The following is an 18,881-nucleotide window of genomic DNA, read 5'->3' on the forward strand; positions in this document are numbered from 1 at the left end:
AGGTTTCAACTCACCATTGTCCAATTATAAGATATATGAATAGCGAGAATACGGATCTTTAAAAAGATATATCGTGTTGTATACCTTGAAGTTGTCAGGTCGTTTCTTGCGAAGGTAGTTGAAGCAACAGGACCGGAAATGACGTGTACCACAAGCGGAAGCGCATTCACTTCCGCACGAGTCGCAGGATATGCCTTGCCCCCATACACTGCCTGTAAGGAAGAATATTTGAGTTCTGGAAATAAACAACTCCCGAAAAATAGAAGATAGGAAAGCAGAGTTTGAAGAAATATGTCATTTTTAATTGTCATTCATTTGGACACTAATGTGTGTGTTAAATTTAACTGTTAATTGAAAGACCAAAGTTGATGTTTGACTGTTAATTTTACGTGATAATTCGTTTATTACAACCTAAACATAACAATCGAATATAAAGTATTTACAATTTTCTTAACCGATATAGTAATAATAAAAATAATTACAAATTAATATAAAAAAATGGCATTCCTCGCTGTATTGCGATACTTATTCGTTACGGAAAACACTAGCTCTGTGTTCACCGGTACAATCTATCAGGCGCCAACATAAATCTTACTAGTTTTGTTTTGGATATATCCAGTAAAATTAGAAAAACTACTGTTGTATATTTATTACTTACCAATCAAAAATAACGACAAAATGGCAGCTATTTTCAACATGTTTGCAGCAGGCACTAGTTCTCGAATGAGGGTAGATCCTCCATCCCCTGTTTATATAGAGAACATCCTTTAGGAGGACGCGGGATAAATATTTATCATTCTCTTAACAATTTTCAACTTCGCCACCATTAATATGCATTATTTGCAATGTTATTGATACCTTCGAGCTAGCACGGGCTTTGAATGAAACGATATGAAAACGATCAAATTGTTAGCGAAACCTCGCCTAATCGCTGTGGCAGATGTGTAAATTTAATTGTATTGTGCACCATAGACGTTTCTCTACGCAATTAAATCTTAACCCTCGAAACCGAAGATCCTGGAGATAACTCAAATCGCGTGTGCCAGGCACAGAAAGGCACAAAACCATATGAAATATTATGGTTTCTGAGGCCAAAACAAACGGATGCAGTGTCACTGTGTCATTATTATTAAAGTTCACGTTTAAACGATATATTTAGGCTTTAAGTTTAGAAGTATAAAAAGTATTACGTCAAGGTATTTCCAAAGCAATACAACTTAGAGAAGAACGTGAAAATAACTTCAATGTTATTAAAGGTTGCATGGTTTATGCATGTTATTTTTAACTAATTACTAAAACATTTTATTTTATCAATGTGTATTTAATATACATTGCTGATAAGCTTAACTGAATAATAAAAACAAATCATATAAGACAGAGCGTTATCATTATTTATTTACACTTTGTTGCGATAAGAAGTCATAGTCAAGTTATTGTTTTCATATCCGCTATAAGGAAAAAAAGTATTAAAAACTACATAAACTCTTAAACGGGAGTTTGTTAGGGTGTGGCTGGTCACCACCATCAGCCAGTATTTACGTCTAGTCTATGCATTGTTTATAGTTCCAGGCTATGGCCGGAACGATCACTACACAAAAACACTACAATATTTCTCAACCATATAGATAGTGTTTGTTGCTGTTGATTTTGGTTATAGGTACTAGCCAATCCATGTATGTAGACCATGTAAAGACAAAATAATGAGCCATATACTGTAGCAGAAATATTGCCGAGATATAAATTTTCACTTATATGCTGCGTTGAATGTAACCTCATATTTTACTAAAAAGTGTGTTGTCCGTATGCCGGTTTATATATACAATTACTTAGACAAAAATAATTGAACAAAACAAAGATGTATATGTATATAATTTCAGTTAGACCAGTTACTGGACAGTGGACAGGTAATGCTTACAGTAGAGAAGGTACTAAGCAAATTCCACAACACAGAAGACAAGAAGTGAATTCCATAGGCTCACTGTAGTTGCTATAAAGGATTCGTCAAGAAAGGTAGAGTTATGTGATGGAATTTCAAGGATATTGTTTTCAGAAGAGCGTAAGCTATAGCTATGAACTCCCATTAAGTTCTTGAGTTGTAGGATTGCAGAGTAAAGGTTATCCATGAATTTGTCTCGAAAGTATCGTCAAAGAGAACATTTAAACGTGAATTCTCATACTGGGTTCACTACAAAAATAAGTCGGTAACAGTACAAACAGATCATACGTTTTCTATCGAGGCAGGGTTGCTTCGGGCATAACTTAAAATAAGATTTATATACAATAAGCTGAAAAATCACAAGTGATGACAAAGAGACAGATTTGGTTGGTTTTGAGATACAAAAGCAGCGCGCGGTGGGCCCTCATATCCGAGAAGATCGTTGCAGATCGCCAGGTCCAGCTCGGCAAGCCATCCCGTGGCAGGAATCCGTAAAATGTCTAGGCGTCACGCTGGATAGCAGCCTGTACTTAGTAGCAGATGTTCCTCAGACACAAGGTTTGTTCAAAACTCGTAACCGGCATGTATGACCTACACCAGCGTTTTCTTCGCGCATTGTGGATCCAATATTCACTCTTCTATTGGCTCTTCTATGTGAGGAACGTCGATCTCCACCACGGCCTAGAGCTTCCTACCAATGAAAGAAGTTGGCTTCCACACGCCACTTCGACTAGGGTCCACACCATCTAAATCTGTTGGTGCATCAATTACACCTTGGTCATATATATATATCTAATGTGGTTAATTTCATGTTATTTTATTTGTTGATTTCTTACTATACATTAATTTATTTCTTATAAACGATAACAATCACTGTAATTGATGATTATTAAAAAATCCATTATAAACTACTAAAACACCGTTCAGTAGTTTCTGATTTAACAGACTTCACTTGATAACAGCAAAGACTGTGTGTTTCATAATATGTAAAAATTATGTTTCGACACTTGATTGACCACAAACTGTGAAACCTGTTTTTGACCATTCCAAGTTTAAATATATTTTTTCATATGTTGATGTTTGTTGAGACTTAACGCCTGCGCAAATATTACACCAAAACACCTGCCAAAGTGTCCTTCCTTAACTAATTCCCAAAAAACTTAATAACTAACAAAATAATATTGAAAATCGTTCGTCATTTGTGTAAATTAAATGTTTTTAAACAAGTTTTACAGCGTTTTATGCACGTAAATTTGTTATTTAGTGCAAAGTTGCATTATCTTTTTTTACCTGATTATAGATGATGCTAATCACCCCCACAAATTAGGGTTGAAACTCCCTCAAATTCAAATAGCCAGCAAATTTGATGGCGCATATTTCCGTTGGTTGGAGTTTCGGGATACTCTTGAAAATCTGATACATAAGAATGATCGCATGTCTGATATGCAAGGCGACGCGGCCAGGATTATTTCAAATTTGGAGGTGTCAACCAACAATTATGCTGAAGCGCGGAAGATGATTTGCAATAGATACGACAACAAAAGCATATTGATTAATTTAATATTAAACAGCTTCCACGGGAATCAGAGCGATCTCTACGATTTTTGGTTGACCACGTGACCAAAAATTTACGCGCCTTAACAAGGCTAGGACAACCCACTGACAAATTGGATGTACTAATAATATTTATGTTATCATCTAAGTTGATCAATACGTTGTCAAAATGGGAGGAATATCGCAACAATTTGGAAGGCGACGTTCCTACCCTCGAACAATTTTATAAATTTATGATAGACCGTGCTGATGTGCTTGAGTCATTGAATCGTAATAATCAGTCTCACGTTAGCGTGCGCTAGTGTGTCAAAGGTGACCAGTGCCCCTGTGCGTTCTATAGCTAATAATAATCATTATTCAAAGGCAAGGTCAAAATCAAAACAATGTCGTAAAATCGTTTGCGAGCACCAGCAATAATTATAGTAAGAAACCAAATACGACATTTAACATAACATTTATTTCCAACAAAACACACACACTGAAACACATAAAATAACAATATTTTTTTTTAAAGAATACGGTTAAATTGTGTAATGCGTGTGTGCCGTGGTTGTAATTGGCCCTGGCTCAGCATTATGCTGAGGAGCAGAGTTGTTCCACAGTGCTGGTCATTCTGCCAGAGACCACAGCAGCTAGTTTGCGCTTCAGTCGTAAAAGAAAACAATTAATAGTCTACTACTCAGTAGAAACAAATAATAATAATAGTAAAAGTTAGCAGTGTAAGCAAATAAGAAATTTAAAAACAAATGTAAATAAAATTAAATTAAAAATAAGAATAATTGTTAAGAAGTAGATAAATAAATATTTTTGGGCGGATTAAAACCTATACTACGTGAGATTTTTGTTGAGTTGATGTTTTTTTTATATAATTGCGACCATAAGAGATGAAGAAGGCTACAATCTTGGGAAAAAACGATTAATTAATCTAAACCTTTAATGAATACCATAATTCATAAGAGAATATGCAGAATTAGGACATGTCTGTATCTAACTATAATAGTTCACCTGTCCCTAGTCCAGCATACTACTTGTGCCACCATACCAAGCTCCGCGTAGTGTTCGAGGGCTCAGCCTCTTCTACATCAGGTTACTCATTGAATGACATTTTATTGTTAGGCCCCAATGTCGAAGATGTACATATCTTTTCCATCTTAATTCGGACAAGGCAATACAAGTACCTACTCACTGGAGATATGGAAAAAATGTTAAGCCCCATCCAAACGTTGATCTTAAATACCTTAACCTATGGCACAGCAAGCGCAAGTTATCTCAGTACACGGTGTTTGTGGCAGCTAGGACAGGAACAAGATGATGAACTTATCAGAAACATCATCCAAAACTGATTTTTATGTGGATGATTTAATAACAGGAGCTGATGATCCACAGCAATTAATTTACATACAAAAGTCAGTATCCAATGCATTAAAATTAGGTTGTTTTAATCGTCGAAAATATGAGCAATCATCCGAAGGTATTTGATAACCTTGACATAAATAAGCAAGTCTAACTATCAGCGAGTCTTCGAGTACTCTTGGTCTTGGATGGAAACCCTCTAGCGACTTTACATGTTCCTATAAGGGTGACACAGGAACCAGATGTACCTGTAACAAAACGTAGTACCTAAAATAATGTTGCAAAAGCTATGGAAAGAAAAACTGGACTGGGATCAACCAGTCCCCAGTACCAACCAAAACAATAGGTGAATGCATTTGTTGTAAAAAGAAAAAAAAGAAATATCGTTCATTTGTTACGATTTTGGTGCAGGTTTGTACATTAAAATTTTTATATTAGTCATTAGTTATCTACGAAATGTTTTATTTAGCCAATTGCATGTTTATTTAACTATTATTTGTGATTGTTACCTTTTGTTTACCAACTGAAATTATTTCAAGTCTAGATTTGTTTCTAATATGAGCGTGTGGGCAAAACGAATATGGATTTTTTGAATGTTAAATGTATTAAACAATTTTTATTGACTTTCCCTTTTGTAAATATTATAAAAAAATCTATAAGTAGAAAATTGTTTAGTCTGTGGCAGTGTGTCAACGCTAGCAGCATTTCCTCGCTGCATTGCGATACAGGAGCACCAGCTCTGGTGTTTAATTCTTCAGTAATACAATCTCACCACTAATTCTAACAAAGTTACGTAAAGAGGAGTTGACGAGAGAGTATATAGACAGGCTACTAGCTACTTATGTAATTGTTTTTTTTATTGTAAACAAGATATTTAAAATGAATATTCTAAATTCATTTAACTGTAGAATATAAATGGTAACACATATAAAAAAACACAACTTCTTGCCTTTGCTTTACTCTACAAAGTTCTTAGGAATAAGTTAAGGGTTTCACAAACAATTGGTCCAACGTTAGCAGGCTCCTATTCTGCGATTGTCCTCGCAGCTTAATTTTTACACACCTGATGTCAAGTGGACACACGTAAAGAAGCTCGTGAGTGTATTGCCGGCCTTTTAAGAATTGATACCCTCTTTTCTTGACCTGTCGCCAGTTCAACAATCAATTGTTAGTTAACGCAATGTGTTAAAAGCAGGTCAACGTATTGATGTTGATCACGTGATTCGCGTTAGTGACTGTTAAATTACAGAGAAGACAAATGAGTTCAATGCGCCAGTGATACCCTTTATGATTTGGTTCGCTGTTTCTTTTATGTAATAGGTGGCAAACGGGCAGAAGGCTCACCTGATGCCAAGTGAAAAATACGGACACTTTCAGTGCCAGAAGTCTCGCCTGCTAGATACGAAACATGGGAAATTTGTAGGGACGAGAGCAAAGAATCCGTCAACCTAACTGGATAAAAGACTTCTCACTTCATAAGCAGTCTTCGACAGTCATACGGGATTCTGTAAGACGTTTCAATAAACCGGCAAACGAGAATCAACCAGACGTGGTTTGTTATCTACAACGTGATAATTTTACTAACTCAATGTATAAGAAATATACAATCTAGCAAAAGTTAATTTTTTTTAACTTTAACACGAAAATATGATTCAATAAAAATGTAAATGTCGCTTCATCTTTTGAATGACTAAGTAACAGAATTGAAATTCCTTTTCAGGTTAATTATTATTTATTGTTTGACGTCATATTTATTCTAGTCTACAACACAAATCTTACACACATACACATGAATTATTACAATATAAACAAGCAAAATTTAAAAATTACTAAAACTAATTAGACTCTTAAACCTCATTGAGAGCGTGATACACAAAATAACCGTTAGTTGGATAATAGTTGTAAAATTTATTGGAACACAAAAAGTAGAAGATGACTGGTAGGTAGTTATAGAAGACTTTTAACTATAGGATTACAAAGAAACGTTTTTTTTTTCAAGAAGATTACTATGATTAAAGTTAAATATTTTATACAAATAATCTAGATTAATGAATTCACATCGAAAGGCAAACGAGCCTTGTACGTTTGCAATAGACCACGCAAGTGTAGACAAGCAAAGTTTTCTAAGAAAACGTTTTTAAACTGTTTCAGTGGTATTTATGTGCTACGCACAAGTGTTTCTTAAAGAGTTACTGTACTTTGAATATTTGTAAAGGATGAAGAGGACCTAGCATTTTATTAGCCTTGCTGGCAACACTTTTACAATGCTTTAGAAACTACATTGCATTATTATGTCTTGGATTTGACGAAATTCGGTAACCTACGTCATATATAGTCCTACAATATTAGCGTTGTGTGGCGGGTCGTTTAATTCCTTTATGTATGGTTGAGTATGACTATAGCTGGCTCACCCGTCATGCCTGTGAACAGGAGCCACTTCCGGAAACTGGACTGCGAGGTTCAGTTCATTCAGTTTTTAATTTAATACAAATAATCTCCCTAATTTTTGGTTACTTCTATCTGAGTTTGCCATAGTGGTTTTGTATGATGATTTGATATTTACAAGAGTACCTAGATGCCTACATCCTCTGTCTTCTTTGCTGATGAGTAGGGATGTCAACTATCCAAATTTAATGACATGGAATAAGTGATACCTGTATCGAACTGTATTATTTTATTGTATAAATACAATTAAACAACATTTACAATCATCTTAACCTACCTGTATCTTATATTGCATAAAAACATTATTTTTAAATATGTATAGTTATATTTATTTTCAAGAGACAAATATACAGTATTTACAATATTCTGTCAATAATGGTTTGATCCCTGTGTAACGCTGGCAGCATTTACTCGCTGTATTGCGATAATTATTCGTTGAGTGAGGAAAGCACCAACTCCGGAGTGAACCGTAGTCCAGGCACCAACTTAAATCTGCAATTAGCGCCTGCATTTGAACATGGCTGTTCGCGCTATAATCGGTGTCAATCAATGAAGGATGACAATTGTCGATTTGACTTTGACACACGAACCGGATATAGTTAAATTTTAACCGCTGTCGCGTGCGCACTAAATATATACCGCATACCGAATAGCATTTAATTTTTTTTGATCTTATTAATATTAATATAATATAATAATTATATTTAATATTAATAATATTAATATAATATAATAATAATATTTATTATTCATATTACCCGCATATAAACTTTTGGTGCTCTGATGATATGTTTTTTTTGTGATATACAAACCCGTTGAAACAGGAATATACAATGTCACTAACACATATATATTTATTAAAGATTTTTCCTCCTTCGGCCACGAGAATCGCGAAAAAGAGATCTGAAAGATCCTTGCAGATTTAATCGCAATGCGTGAAGTATCCCTGGACAAGGAATGTCTTATAAATTCCAATTTGCATGCACTAAAATGAATTAAACAACAATATTTTTATTGCTTTGTCTTGTAAGAGAATAAAAGCGTTTATGTTTAACGTAAATCTTACAAGTATCGCAATACAGTTAGGAACAGTTGCCAGCATTTCAATGTATATTACATTTTTTATCTATCCATGTTAATATAGGTTAAGATCGTAAATATTTAATAAGCAATACATTTACGAAATAACTAAACATTGTCTTACAACAAGAGTTTTTTTTTTATTTATTTTATGTAATGCTTTTAGGCTATCACTAAAGATGCCTAATTCACTACATGTTTGCTTTCGTTCCCTTAGAGCAGTGACGTGAGCCGTTTTATGTTTTGCAATTCCATCTTGTGCCTCTGCTTCTAATCAACAGTATATAAAATCCGCCAGAAAACCCTTGAGGCGACAGCTCTCACATCATAATAATCAAATATCTAGTATTTACAAGTTTGGTCCCAGTGTAACTTTAACGCTGGCATTTCCTCGTTGTATTGCGATACTTATTCGTTATTGAAAGCTCCAGCTCTGAGCGGTAATATTTAGCCGTTTATTTTTTTCCACCTACTCTGTGGAAGCTTGCTTATCCGAGGAAGTTGACACGTGTTCACACAAGTAGCATCCCATACCAAAGCCAGTCCCATCTTCCAATTAACGCCACCCCATCCGGCCGCTTGTCATCGTCTCGTCGTATTTGTTTAAGTTAATAATAATAAGTCCAAGCGGTTTTTTTCGTATCTAGTGGCCGCAAAGGTCATGTTAATGTTAAACATATTTTTAGTTGTTAGTCAACTTACGACTTGACGAGAAGCAAGTCGGTTTTTATATGTGATATTTATCTGCCATATATTTAGTTTATTATATGTTTGTGTTTGTGTATTTTACAACGGTCATAGGTAGCGTAAAAAATTAACGTGAAAGAGTCTTTTCTTCAACTTTGATTTTGTATCCTCTGGGGTAGAGGCTCTTTGGGCTAAGATTAATAGCAGGGGCTAATTGTGGTGCTTTTCTTAACGAACGAATGCCAGCATTAACGGCTATAGACACCAGATCTTTTTAATTTGTTTGAATTTTTTATTTTTAACGTTTTTATTGTTATTACTATGTGGGTTTAAGGAATAGGCTCAGACTCATATTTTATTGTTACATTAACGCTAACTATATTGTTTGCGATGTTTTTTTTTACTTTTACAGAAAAAAACATCTCATATTTAACAATTTTTATTAACAAATACGTTATATGTATACGTTATACGTTACTTTTCGATGTTTTTGTTTCATTTGAAATCTAGACCTCTATGATAACCTTAGGTAAGGTGTAAAAGAGACACAAAATGTTGCTTTATACAGTATTAGTGTTGTTTTGTGTGTCTGTGTCTGCTCAGATCCGGGATTACTATTATAGACGTGAGTATTTCCGAAAACTTCGACCTATATTCATGTTTTTTTATTAAAATTTCCTCCAATTTAACTGAAAGATCATTCAGATATGACTTATGAAGTTTCTGCAACTCGTGTATTTGGGATTTTTAACACATGTGCTAATCATCAATATGTATAATACATAAAACTGTTAATCTTTGGTCTTCGAAGTCGGTTAAAAAGTTATTACCTAACAAACAAGCTACCAAAATGATTCAAGCGACACAAAGAACTTTTCGATGGCAGCTGATATATCGCAGTAAAGTAGTTAAATCAGAGTGTTAATTGAATCTCTAGACAGTTATTTAAAAATCGATATTCAATCGCTAAAGTTCCGTCAGACAAGTGAATGAACGAAACGTTTAACGAGTTTCCAAAACGTCCTTAGGCAACAAAACTAACCTAATCTATTCACAATAAAACAAAACACGGAATTTCCAAGCTCTCAGTTCTTGACGATCACACCGAAATAACAATAACAAATGAATCTTGCTTTACATTGTTAATCAACACGCTGGCTTCCGGTCAGACAGATAGTTAAAGGTTTTAGACGCTGCTTTATTTGAATCAAAATCCTAGCGACTTGATTGAATATCGACATTTAATTAACTGTCTAGAGATTCAATTAACTCTCTGATTTAACTACTTCACTGCGACAGATACACAATTCTATATATAAATAATAATCCAGTGCCTCGCCTTCATAGATTCTTCACACGAATGGCACACAATTGCCAGTAATAAATTGAAAAATTCAATTAATTTTTTACAATTGAATAGAAAAAAACTTTAATCTATTGGACTCAGCGTGCGTGCTTGGTCTTACACCCGAGGTTGTGGTTCTATCCCGGGCAAGGATTTCTAGCACTCGGGAAGGTGAAGGAAAAAATCGCGGTCACCCTTGGTCTTTGAAATCATAATTGTCAAACAAACGTGCAATTTGAGTTGTAGCGCAACTGGATTATTATTATTTAACTTAATTATCATACTATCATTGCGTAAAATATTATTAAACTTTAGTAAAAAAAGTTTTAGACAGTTGTGTCGCAGAACACAATGTTGTAAAACACAAACTGAAGACAATTTTACACTGTACACAGAAATACTGTACTTTTGTTAGATACGTAAATAATTTTAATTTAAGAAAATGCGAGACTCATGGAAAACATGTTCCCAGTTGACAGTGTATGCTCAGTGGCCAATGAAATTGATAACTCGACGGTGGTCGGAACCTGCAAGGAGCTTCAGTACTGCACCATGGCCGTGAAGCTCATCACAGTCAATAGGATACCTCCTCATGTAAGTACCTCCATATTTATTTCTGTTAATACACAAACAGGGACAACTAAAACAACATTAGAATACGAATTTCAGCTTTTTGAGGCAGTTTTAGCCACCACTAAAATAATATAAAATATTTTTATTATGGAACATAGGATACAAGTATCATTTATTCCACGTCATTAAATTTAAATATGTAGACATTCCTACTCTTCGGCAAACAAAACAGAGGACGTAGGCCGAGCGAAAAAGCCGGCGTAAACAACTCTTAGTACTCTTGGAACTATATGGAACCAGTCAAGTATTTCCGAACCAATTCTTACAAGGCCCGCAATTTAACCTTCTGGCATTGAGAGGAACACTTCGTGGGCGTATCTTAACATAAGCCTACTTTCCGTTTGCTCTCCATTTTATAAAAAAATCTCTCAGAGAGACACTGCGTTTTGCTTAATCTTGACGAATCTTTCCAGCTTTGCTACCGAGACAACAAGCTCGCGGTGTCGTGCTGTCCAACCAAGGATAGTTTGTTCAAAACTGGAGCTTTCCGACAAATCTTCAAATCGACCACAGACAACTTCATTCGTAATAAGAACATTGTAAGTTCCCGCTTATGTCCAATGGGTATTTTGTGTTGCACAATTCGAAGGAATTCAATTTTGCCTTGATTTTACAATCATTGGAAACTAAAAAAAGACATCAAGGATTGAACACAACATTTATTATTGATTCACTGATATTTTCACTTTAAAGTCAAGAAGAATGCCCATGCGCGTGTCCCATAATTGTTTATTTTCCATTTCCTACTCCGACTTGACCGTCCTACTTCGAGCTGCTGTTCGACGCAAATTCGCGGTTATGTGTCATATAATTAGAATTATTAAAAAACATCTAACCAAACCAACGATTCTTGGTTAGAATCGCTTTAGAGTTATACAATAAAGGATCAAGAAGACTTTAGTAAACTATTATTCTGACTTCTGCTTTTGGTGCCAATTTATTGCTAAAAGTTGAATGTTAACAACTTGAATTGCCGGTTATCTGGCGCCAGGTATCCAAAAAACTTTCCCCTTTCTTCCTTCTACCGGCCGATATCGTGCCTTGGCATGTTGCCCATCACTGTGAGCTGCAACACGACTGCTGCTTCTAAAGGCTTTAGTGCCTTTATTGTATTATATTTTTACGTGCATTTCAGACATGCTACTATGACGGCAATCAGCCAATGGTGTGCTGTGGCAATACGAAGCCAATCGAATACCGTGAACCCAAAGGATGCCCTCGATTGCCGAAGGGGAGAGTTGTCACAGGCAGCAGGAAATACGACAGAGTGATGTCAAGTAAGTATTTTAAAAACAGCTTGCTTCAACTATAGAAGTAATATTTATAAACCAGTAATAGAACCACACATTTTCCTCTCGGATATTTCCAGAGTGCTGGAACTACCAAAAACATTTCAACAAATGTGTGACCAATGCCGATGGCAGTGGGTTTACGAGGGAGAACACCTGTGGCAGGCCGAATACAGAAGTTAGGACTATTGGTGGTGAGCCGGCGGAACCGCGGGAATTTCCACATATGGTAATATAAATCTAGCTTTAAACATCTAACCTAACTTCAGACGTGTGCAAAGTAATACTAACAAACCAAGTTAACACGACACGACGAAAAAAATGATTTTACATTTACGCCTTTGTTCCCGATATGCTCACTTGGAAATACTTCGTAAATACGTTTCAGGATTTGATGTAATCGGAATGATTTGTAAGCCATGAGAGACTTTCTTCGTTCGTTACTCCGACAAGAGCAACATTGTCAACAAGAGCTTCGATTGTAGTTTTAATGAAGATTGCTTTACAGCAACCAACATTTCTCAATAAAACATAATTTTCGGCTAATTCACAAGACTTTTGAATATATAAACAATGAAAGATATCGGATGTTATAAATTCGTTTACATCCATAAAAATTTACAATAATAATTGATATGATATGAGCGAGTTGTTTCAGGCTGTACTCGGCACTAGCAACTCAGATGAAACCATTGAAAAAGATATTGATTGGATTGCCGGCGGTGCACTCCTAAGCGACAAGTTTATTTTAACTGCGGGACACGCCCTTAAGAACAATGAGTAAGTCTTAGATTATGTGGAAGGATCTCAGCCATATACTTTGTAGCTGAAGGTCGCATCAGAAGCGAAGCTGTTCTGTGGGGGCGAATGCGAAGCGAAGCTAATCGAATGATAAACTTGGTCACACCAAAGATCAGCGAACAAAGTCGATGGTGATGAGGAAGAATATAGCATACATGTCTTTCATGATCCTCCTTGATCTCCACGGCCAAGAAAATCATCTCTACTAAAACGTATAAATATTTTTACAGCAACATGATTCGTTACGCGCTCTTGGGCACTCTGAACAAGACGGACATACGTAGTGGAATGCTGTACACAATTATAAGACTCATCCCTCACAACGATTACGATTCACGGATGCAGATCAATGACATCGCCTTGATAGAGCTGGACAGGAGGTAAGACATGCTTTTCCGTCCACACGATATCACTGTTGCACCAGTGTTGTTGTGTATATCAACTGAGACGGACATGAGCAGTGTTGGTCTAATGTCTTCAGCGTGTGAATCTTATCCCAGAGGTCGTAGCTGTGATCACTGGCTGTGTCCCAAAGGGCTTTCTTTCCATGTGCGGATTTAACAGTAGCTCGAACGGTGAAGGAAAACATCGTGAGGAAACTGGCTTGCCTTAGACTTAAAAAGTCGACCGCGTGTCAGCTGCACAGGTACAGGAGGCTGATCACCTACTTGCCTATAAGGCCCAGACCTCAACAGGTCATTGAGTAGCCAGACTGTGCATATAAGGTAGCCGAATTCAATCTATTTGTAAATCTTCGTTCTTTCTACATTTGATTCATTCCTTCACTTTCAAATTATCTAATCGCTCTCCAGTACGGTGACAAGCACAGTCTTATTTAATTCATTTATTTACAAAAGCTTGCCAACACTCGGCACGTTGGTACTTTAAAAAAAATCTAAGTGTTTTGGCCAAAAAGGCTACTTCTGTGGCAAGCTGGGATGCCTGGGGAAGCTATTTAACAATTAGGACGGCAATCGACAGCAATCTTTCGTATGTTTGCAACTCTTTTTTCGAGATGCCTGGAGAAAAGTAGATGCCAAAGTCAGTCATGTTACTATGAAAGTGAACTAAAAGTAAATTAATATCACGATCAAGGATTCTTTACGATATCTACAAACTCTTATTTGTATTGTTCTGTGTCGATGAGTATTTATTGAATTCCAGAGTCCAATTCTCCGAGTTCATTCGTCCAATATGCTTGCCTCTTCCTGGTATGGACTTGTCTAGCTCCCCACTCACAGTCGCCGGCTGGGGCGTCACCGAAGAGAAAAAGAGGGCAGAGATCCTGTTAAAGGTAAAGGCTGATAAATAACATTTTAGATATCTTTAAACAATTCTACTGTACGTCAGTATGTCACTGAAGGGCTGGGCCAATTTGAATGAGCTTTTTTCGTATGCGTTTGGGCGGCGCCCTGAATGTTTTAGATTCACAAATCAGCCCGTCAGATGGCGCTGCAGTCGGTATCTAGGTAATTAATAAACGTCTGGTATATATATAATAAGGCTGGACAGATTTTGATGAAATTTTTTATGTGTTCAAGTGGAGTCGAGACAGATGTACATTATTAGATGTTTTGTATCTTAGACAGACGTTTGTCCGATCCGCTAGTTAAACTATAAACTTTTCTTCGAGCTTTTAAAGAATTTGGAGTAATTGTTACGTTCCTATACGAGGCGAAGTCGGATATTGGTTTAGAAATGAATTCAACAAATAGAAATGTAGCACAGCCGTGAGCATCAATATTAGGCAATTAAATATTTAGGAAGAGATTTCTTTTTAATAAAAATAATAACGATCAAGATAGAAGCAAAAAAAACAGGTCCGAATGTTTAGTGTCTTTATTTTCTGTGCTGGGGTATTCTTTGAGATTTGTCTGCTGTATATGATACAAGTCAGTTCAGAGCTGAACAAGACAGACAGCAACGTCCTTTGTTATTGAGTAACAGTTGTCATCAAGTGCCGGCTTTTCTACGTTTCAGGTAGATGTGTCGCAAAAGAGTGCGTCTGCCTGTCAACAATACGATACAAACTTCAGGAAATTCAATAGCTCGACAATGATTTGTGCAAAGGGAGCGCAACTAAAAAATCGCAACGAATACAAAGACACGTGTCAGGTAAAGTTACACTTTTAGCAAATTCAGCTACGCTTTTAAAAGCTGAGCTTCATAAATGGGTAATTAATCGGAGGTTTGTAAAGCGGACAGAGTTTTGTACAAATTTAATAAGCACAACAACTAATAGGCGAGTAGGTGATCAGCCGATCAATATAGCACAATGGGCAAACGGGTACAATTATTCTTTTCTATTCGCAATTCATGAATGCCAGGGATTAGGGGTTTAGACGCATCGGGGTAGGAAGGAAGAAGAGGGAGAGAGAGTTTGAGACCGATTTAGAGAGAGTGAGAAAGGGAGATCGAGAAAAAATACACGCTGTTGGTTGATGTATTCGTTTAGCAGTTACACTAACTTAAGACGGCAATTCTGTTGATAAACGTCTTGTGCAGTAAACGCAGATTATTATTTATGTTATCATAGGCAAGTATACAGTGAGTAAACAGTGTGAATATAGATATACAAATACATGGAGCGATCATATAGTGGTACATGAACATCTATTGGGGCTTTTACCTTACTAATAATTAATTTACAAAGAAGTTTCACTTGTGACACAACGATTTTGTCAAAAGCGATAACTTGTTAATGTTTGTTATTGTATATTGCATGATGTAACAGGGTGACAGCGGAAGTCCAGTAACGATGAGATCCCGCGACGTAAGTTGCAGTTACATCGCGATTGCCGTTGTGTCCCATGGCCCAGAATGCGGTTCTGGTGCGCCCGCAGTGTATACAAAAGTGGAACCATTCCTCGATTGGATCATTGATACTGTATGGCCGGAGCTTGCAAATTACACTTAATAAATATTTGGAGTTAAAGTGTTTTAAATAACAATAATTCCTATGTTATTCGTTGATCATATCGACTGGCCTTGCAGTTTGTTACGGTAAAATAATGAGGAAGTTTTTATAATTGATTATAAATAAATTAACCTTTTTCTCTACCTATAAGTTGGTTGAAAAGTTTAATACTTTTCTTTAAAAAAAACACATTTTAATGTTAAATTTTAATTTGGTAAAAACTTAAAAAAATAAAGTTACAAAAAGAGTAAACTTAAAAAAAGAGACAGACTCATCAATTTATAACATTTGACGTGAGAGAAAATGAGATAGAAGGCATTATACAGAGTATAAACTTTTGATTAAGAGTAGTAAGGAGTTTTCACTACAAAAAGTTTTTAAATAATTCATGATAAATTTTATCTAATTTTATAATTGGACTACTTACTTATATAATTTTTTGCACATCTATGTTTTTTAATTCAGAAAATGATCAAATACACACTAATTTAATGTTTATACACGGTATAATACTTCGTATCTCAATTTCTTCCACGTTAAATCTTATGAATTTGTGTCTGTCCCGTTTTCCGTTGCATCCGGTTTGAAATCACAACGATTCTAAAGAAGTTTCACTTCAAAAATATTTTATATGCATTGAAAAAGTCGTACATTACTACTTCGTTACAACTTTTTCGTGTAGTGCGCAGATTAATATAACATTGGTGTTAGATAACTACGCATGCGCTGTCGCTCGTATCTGTCATATTAGGACAGCACAGAGCACAGAACGTATTAAATGCACCCAACACTAGATATGGGAACTCCACGGTTTCAATTAGATCTATAACATTAGGCAAAACAATTAAACTATGCGTCGGAAGTTTGTCTAATTCATCTTTATTTGATTTTAAAGTGTAGCGAAATGTTACGCCCCATCATGTTCAATCAACGAAATATGTTTCCAACCATAATTATTTAAAACTATTTCTGTAGGATAAAGATAAAGGGTATAATAGAAAAGAAAACAATTGTACAAAACAGAGTTTACAGGGTTTTATTCACAATTCAAATATTTTGTTTACAAAATATAACTCAACTCTTTTACAAGTTTTCTCATCGGTGGCGATCTGGCGGCTGCAAATATATTCATTTAATAAATGCTTTAAAATCTATCGTTGCCGCAATTGGAACGCGACAAAATGCTACTAAAACTAATAGGCGAAGAAGGTTATGGCGTCCCACTCTGGACCACTTGGATAAACTAAAATATAAAAAAATCAGTGGCGCTACAGTGTTTTTAGGTCTGGGCCTCAGATTACTGTATCTGTTTCATAATCGGTCAATCTTACAGTCAAGTAGGTGATCAGCTTTCTGTGCCTAAGGCAAATCGGCTTTTTTACGATATTTTCCTTAACCGTTCGAGTGAATGTTAATTGTTCATATAGAAAGCCCATTGGTGCACAGCCTGGGATCGAACCTACGACCTGAAGCTTGTGAGTCGCACGCTGAAGTTTCTAGGCCCCTCACTGCTCTTATAATAAACAAAAGCAAAATATGAAAAAAAACAGTTTGTCTATAAATTTAGCCAAACTATGCTCGCATTTGACAATTTTTAAGTTTAGTACCTATCATAATAGCCTACACTAACAGTACTCAAAGTCAATCATGATCTCAAATTAATAGATTAAAATATTACAAATATTTATTTGCTATGAACGCGAGCGTTACCTGCCGCGATGGTCGACGGTCATCAGATACACGCTATTAATGAGCAACTCTGAGTTCTTCTCAACTTATTCAACTTAATTTAATTACAGTAATACCGAACTATTGAGCAGTGGCCATTATACTAATAACACAGTCACGATTTATTTATGATATTTCTAATTCACAAACAGTGGCCTGCTTCGGCACCGTGCTTCCAGATTGAGCTTGTGTCTGACAGTTCTCCTGTCTGCCAATATAGTAATACAAACACTCTATATCAAAGTCTATATCGCTAGCGAGAGTCACAAAGTGTCAGTGTACGTTACTAGGATGACAATCCAACACTGAAGACACGTGCGAGGCGTAAAGCCCCACATGTACCACCATGTTTAGTAGGTATCCTCCGTCAAAATTCTTAAATTTTGTAGTATTCATCAGTTCAACTCAATAATGCTTTAGAAAACATTAATTCAAACAGACAACACTTATTACTAACAAAACACAGAAAATGATAATCAAAAAATAAACATTGTAAGTGCAAAATGTGTGTGTGTGGCTCAGTATCATGCTGTGGAAGTGTAACCATCATAAAACATTATTTGTAACAAAACCAAGTATCGCAACGTTCCGTAAAAAGTTGTGAGATCCATATCAAATACAAGTCGGAAAATTTATTCCCTATATACGGGACCGTCTGTATTAAGCCCTATCCCAGCACGAATTGCTGTATCAGTGCCTCGGGGTGGACTGCGGTACGCAATGGACAGCTGGAGCACTGAGGCGCGCCGGCCCCTAATAACAATTAGTAATGTAAAACTTTAAATTAATATAATTTTATCATTTTTTTTTCTGAAATGTATTACTTGGCTTGCGATAAAATATATCGTGTAAATTTCAAAATCATGTTCTATACACATTTTCGTCATAAAATGAATTCAAAGTGTCAAAAATTGGCTATGTTTGGATTTTTTTTCTATCGAGCGAAGTTATTTAAATCGTGTATCGATCTTTCAAAATGGATACATAAACTACTCAACTGCACCATATATTTTTTCCATTCGCCATACTTCATGAAACGATGACAAAAAATGGAAAAGAACAATGTACATTTTTGGAGTTGTGCGACCGTTATAGGCCCTTAAGTTGTTACGT

At 35.7% G+C, this 18,881-nt stretch overlaps 1 protein-coding gene across 4 annotated transcripts; it reads left to right on the forward strand.

Annotated features, from left to right (window-relative positions):
- The first annotated feature begins 9,056 nt into the window (after positions 1-9,056).
- On the forward strand, positions 9,057-16,068 carry LOC123717956 (CLIP domain-containing serine protease 2-like). 4 transcript variants are annotated; one of them, XM_045674240.1, is made up of 11 exons: positions 9,057-9,169; positions 9,566-9,680; positions 10,873-10,994; positions 11,447-11,572; positions 12,169-12,310; positions 12,403-12,551; positions 12,981-13,102; positions 13,354-13,503; positions 14,288-14,417; positions 15,104-15,238; positions 15,858-16,068. In XM_045674240.1, exons 2-11 carry the CDS (start codon positions 9,608-9,610, stop codon positions 16,038-16,040), a joined length of 1,332 nt encoding a protein of 443 aa, XP_045530196.1. In that variant the 5' UTR covers positions 9,057-9,169; positions 9,566-9,607; the 3' UTR covers positions 16,041-16,068. The 4 variants fall into 4 exon arrangements, with proteins under 4 accessions (XP_045530196.1, XP_045530195.1, XP_045530198.1 ...); XM_045674239.1 differs by having other exon boundaries at positions 9,060-9,169; positions 9,532-9,680; XM_045674242.1 differs by having other exon boundaries at positions 9,083-9,137.
- Positions 16,069-18,881: the final 2,813 nt, after the last annotated feature.

Source organism: Pieris brassicae, chromosome 14 (genome assembly GCF_905147105.1).
Source record: "Pieris brassicae chromosome 14, ilPieBrab1.1, whole genome shotgun sequence".
NCBI lineage: Eukaryota > Metazoa > Arthropoda > Insecta > Lepidoptera > Pieridae > Pieris > Pieris brassicae.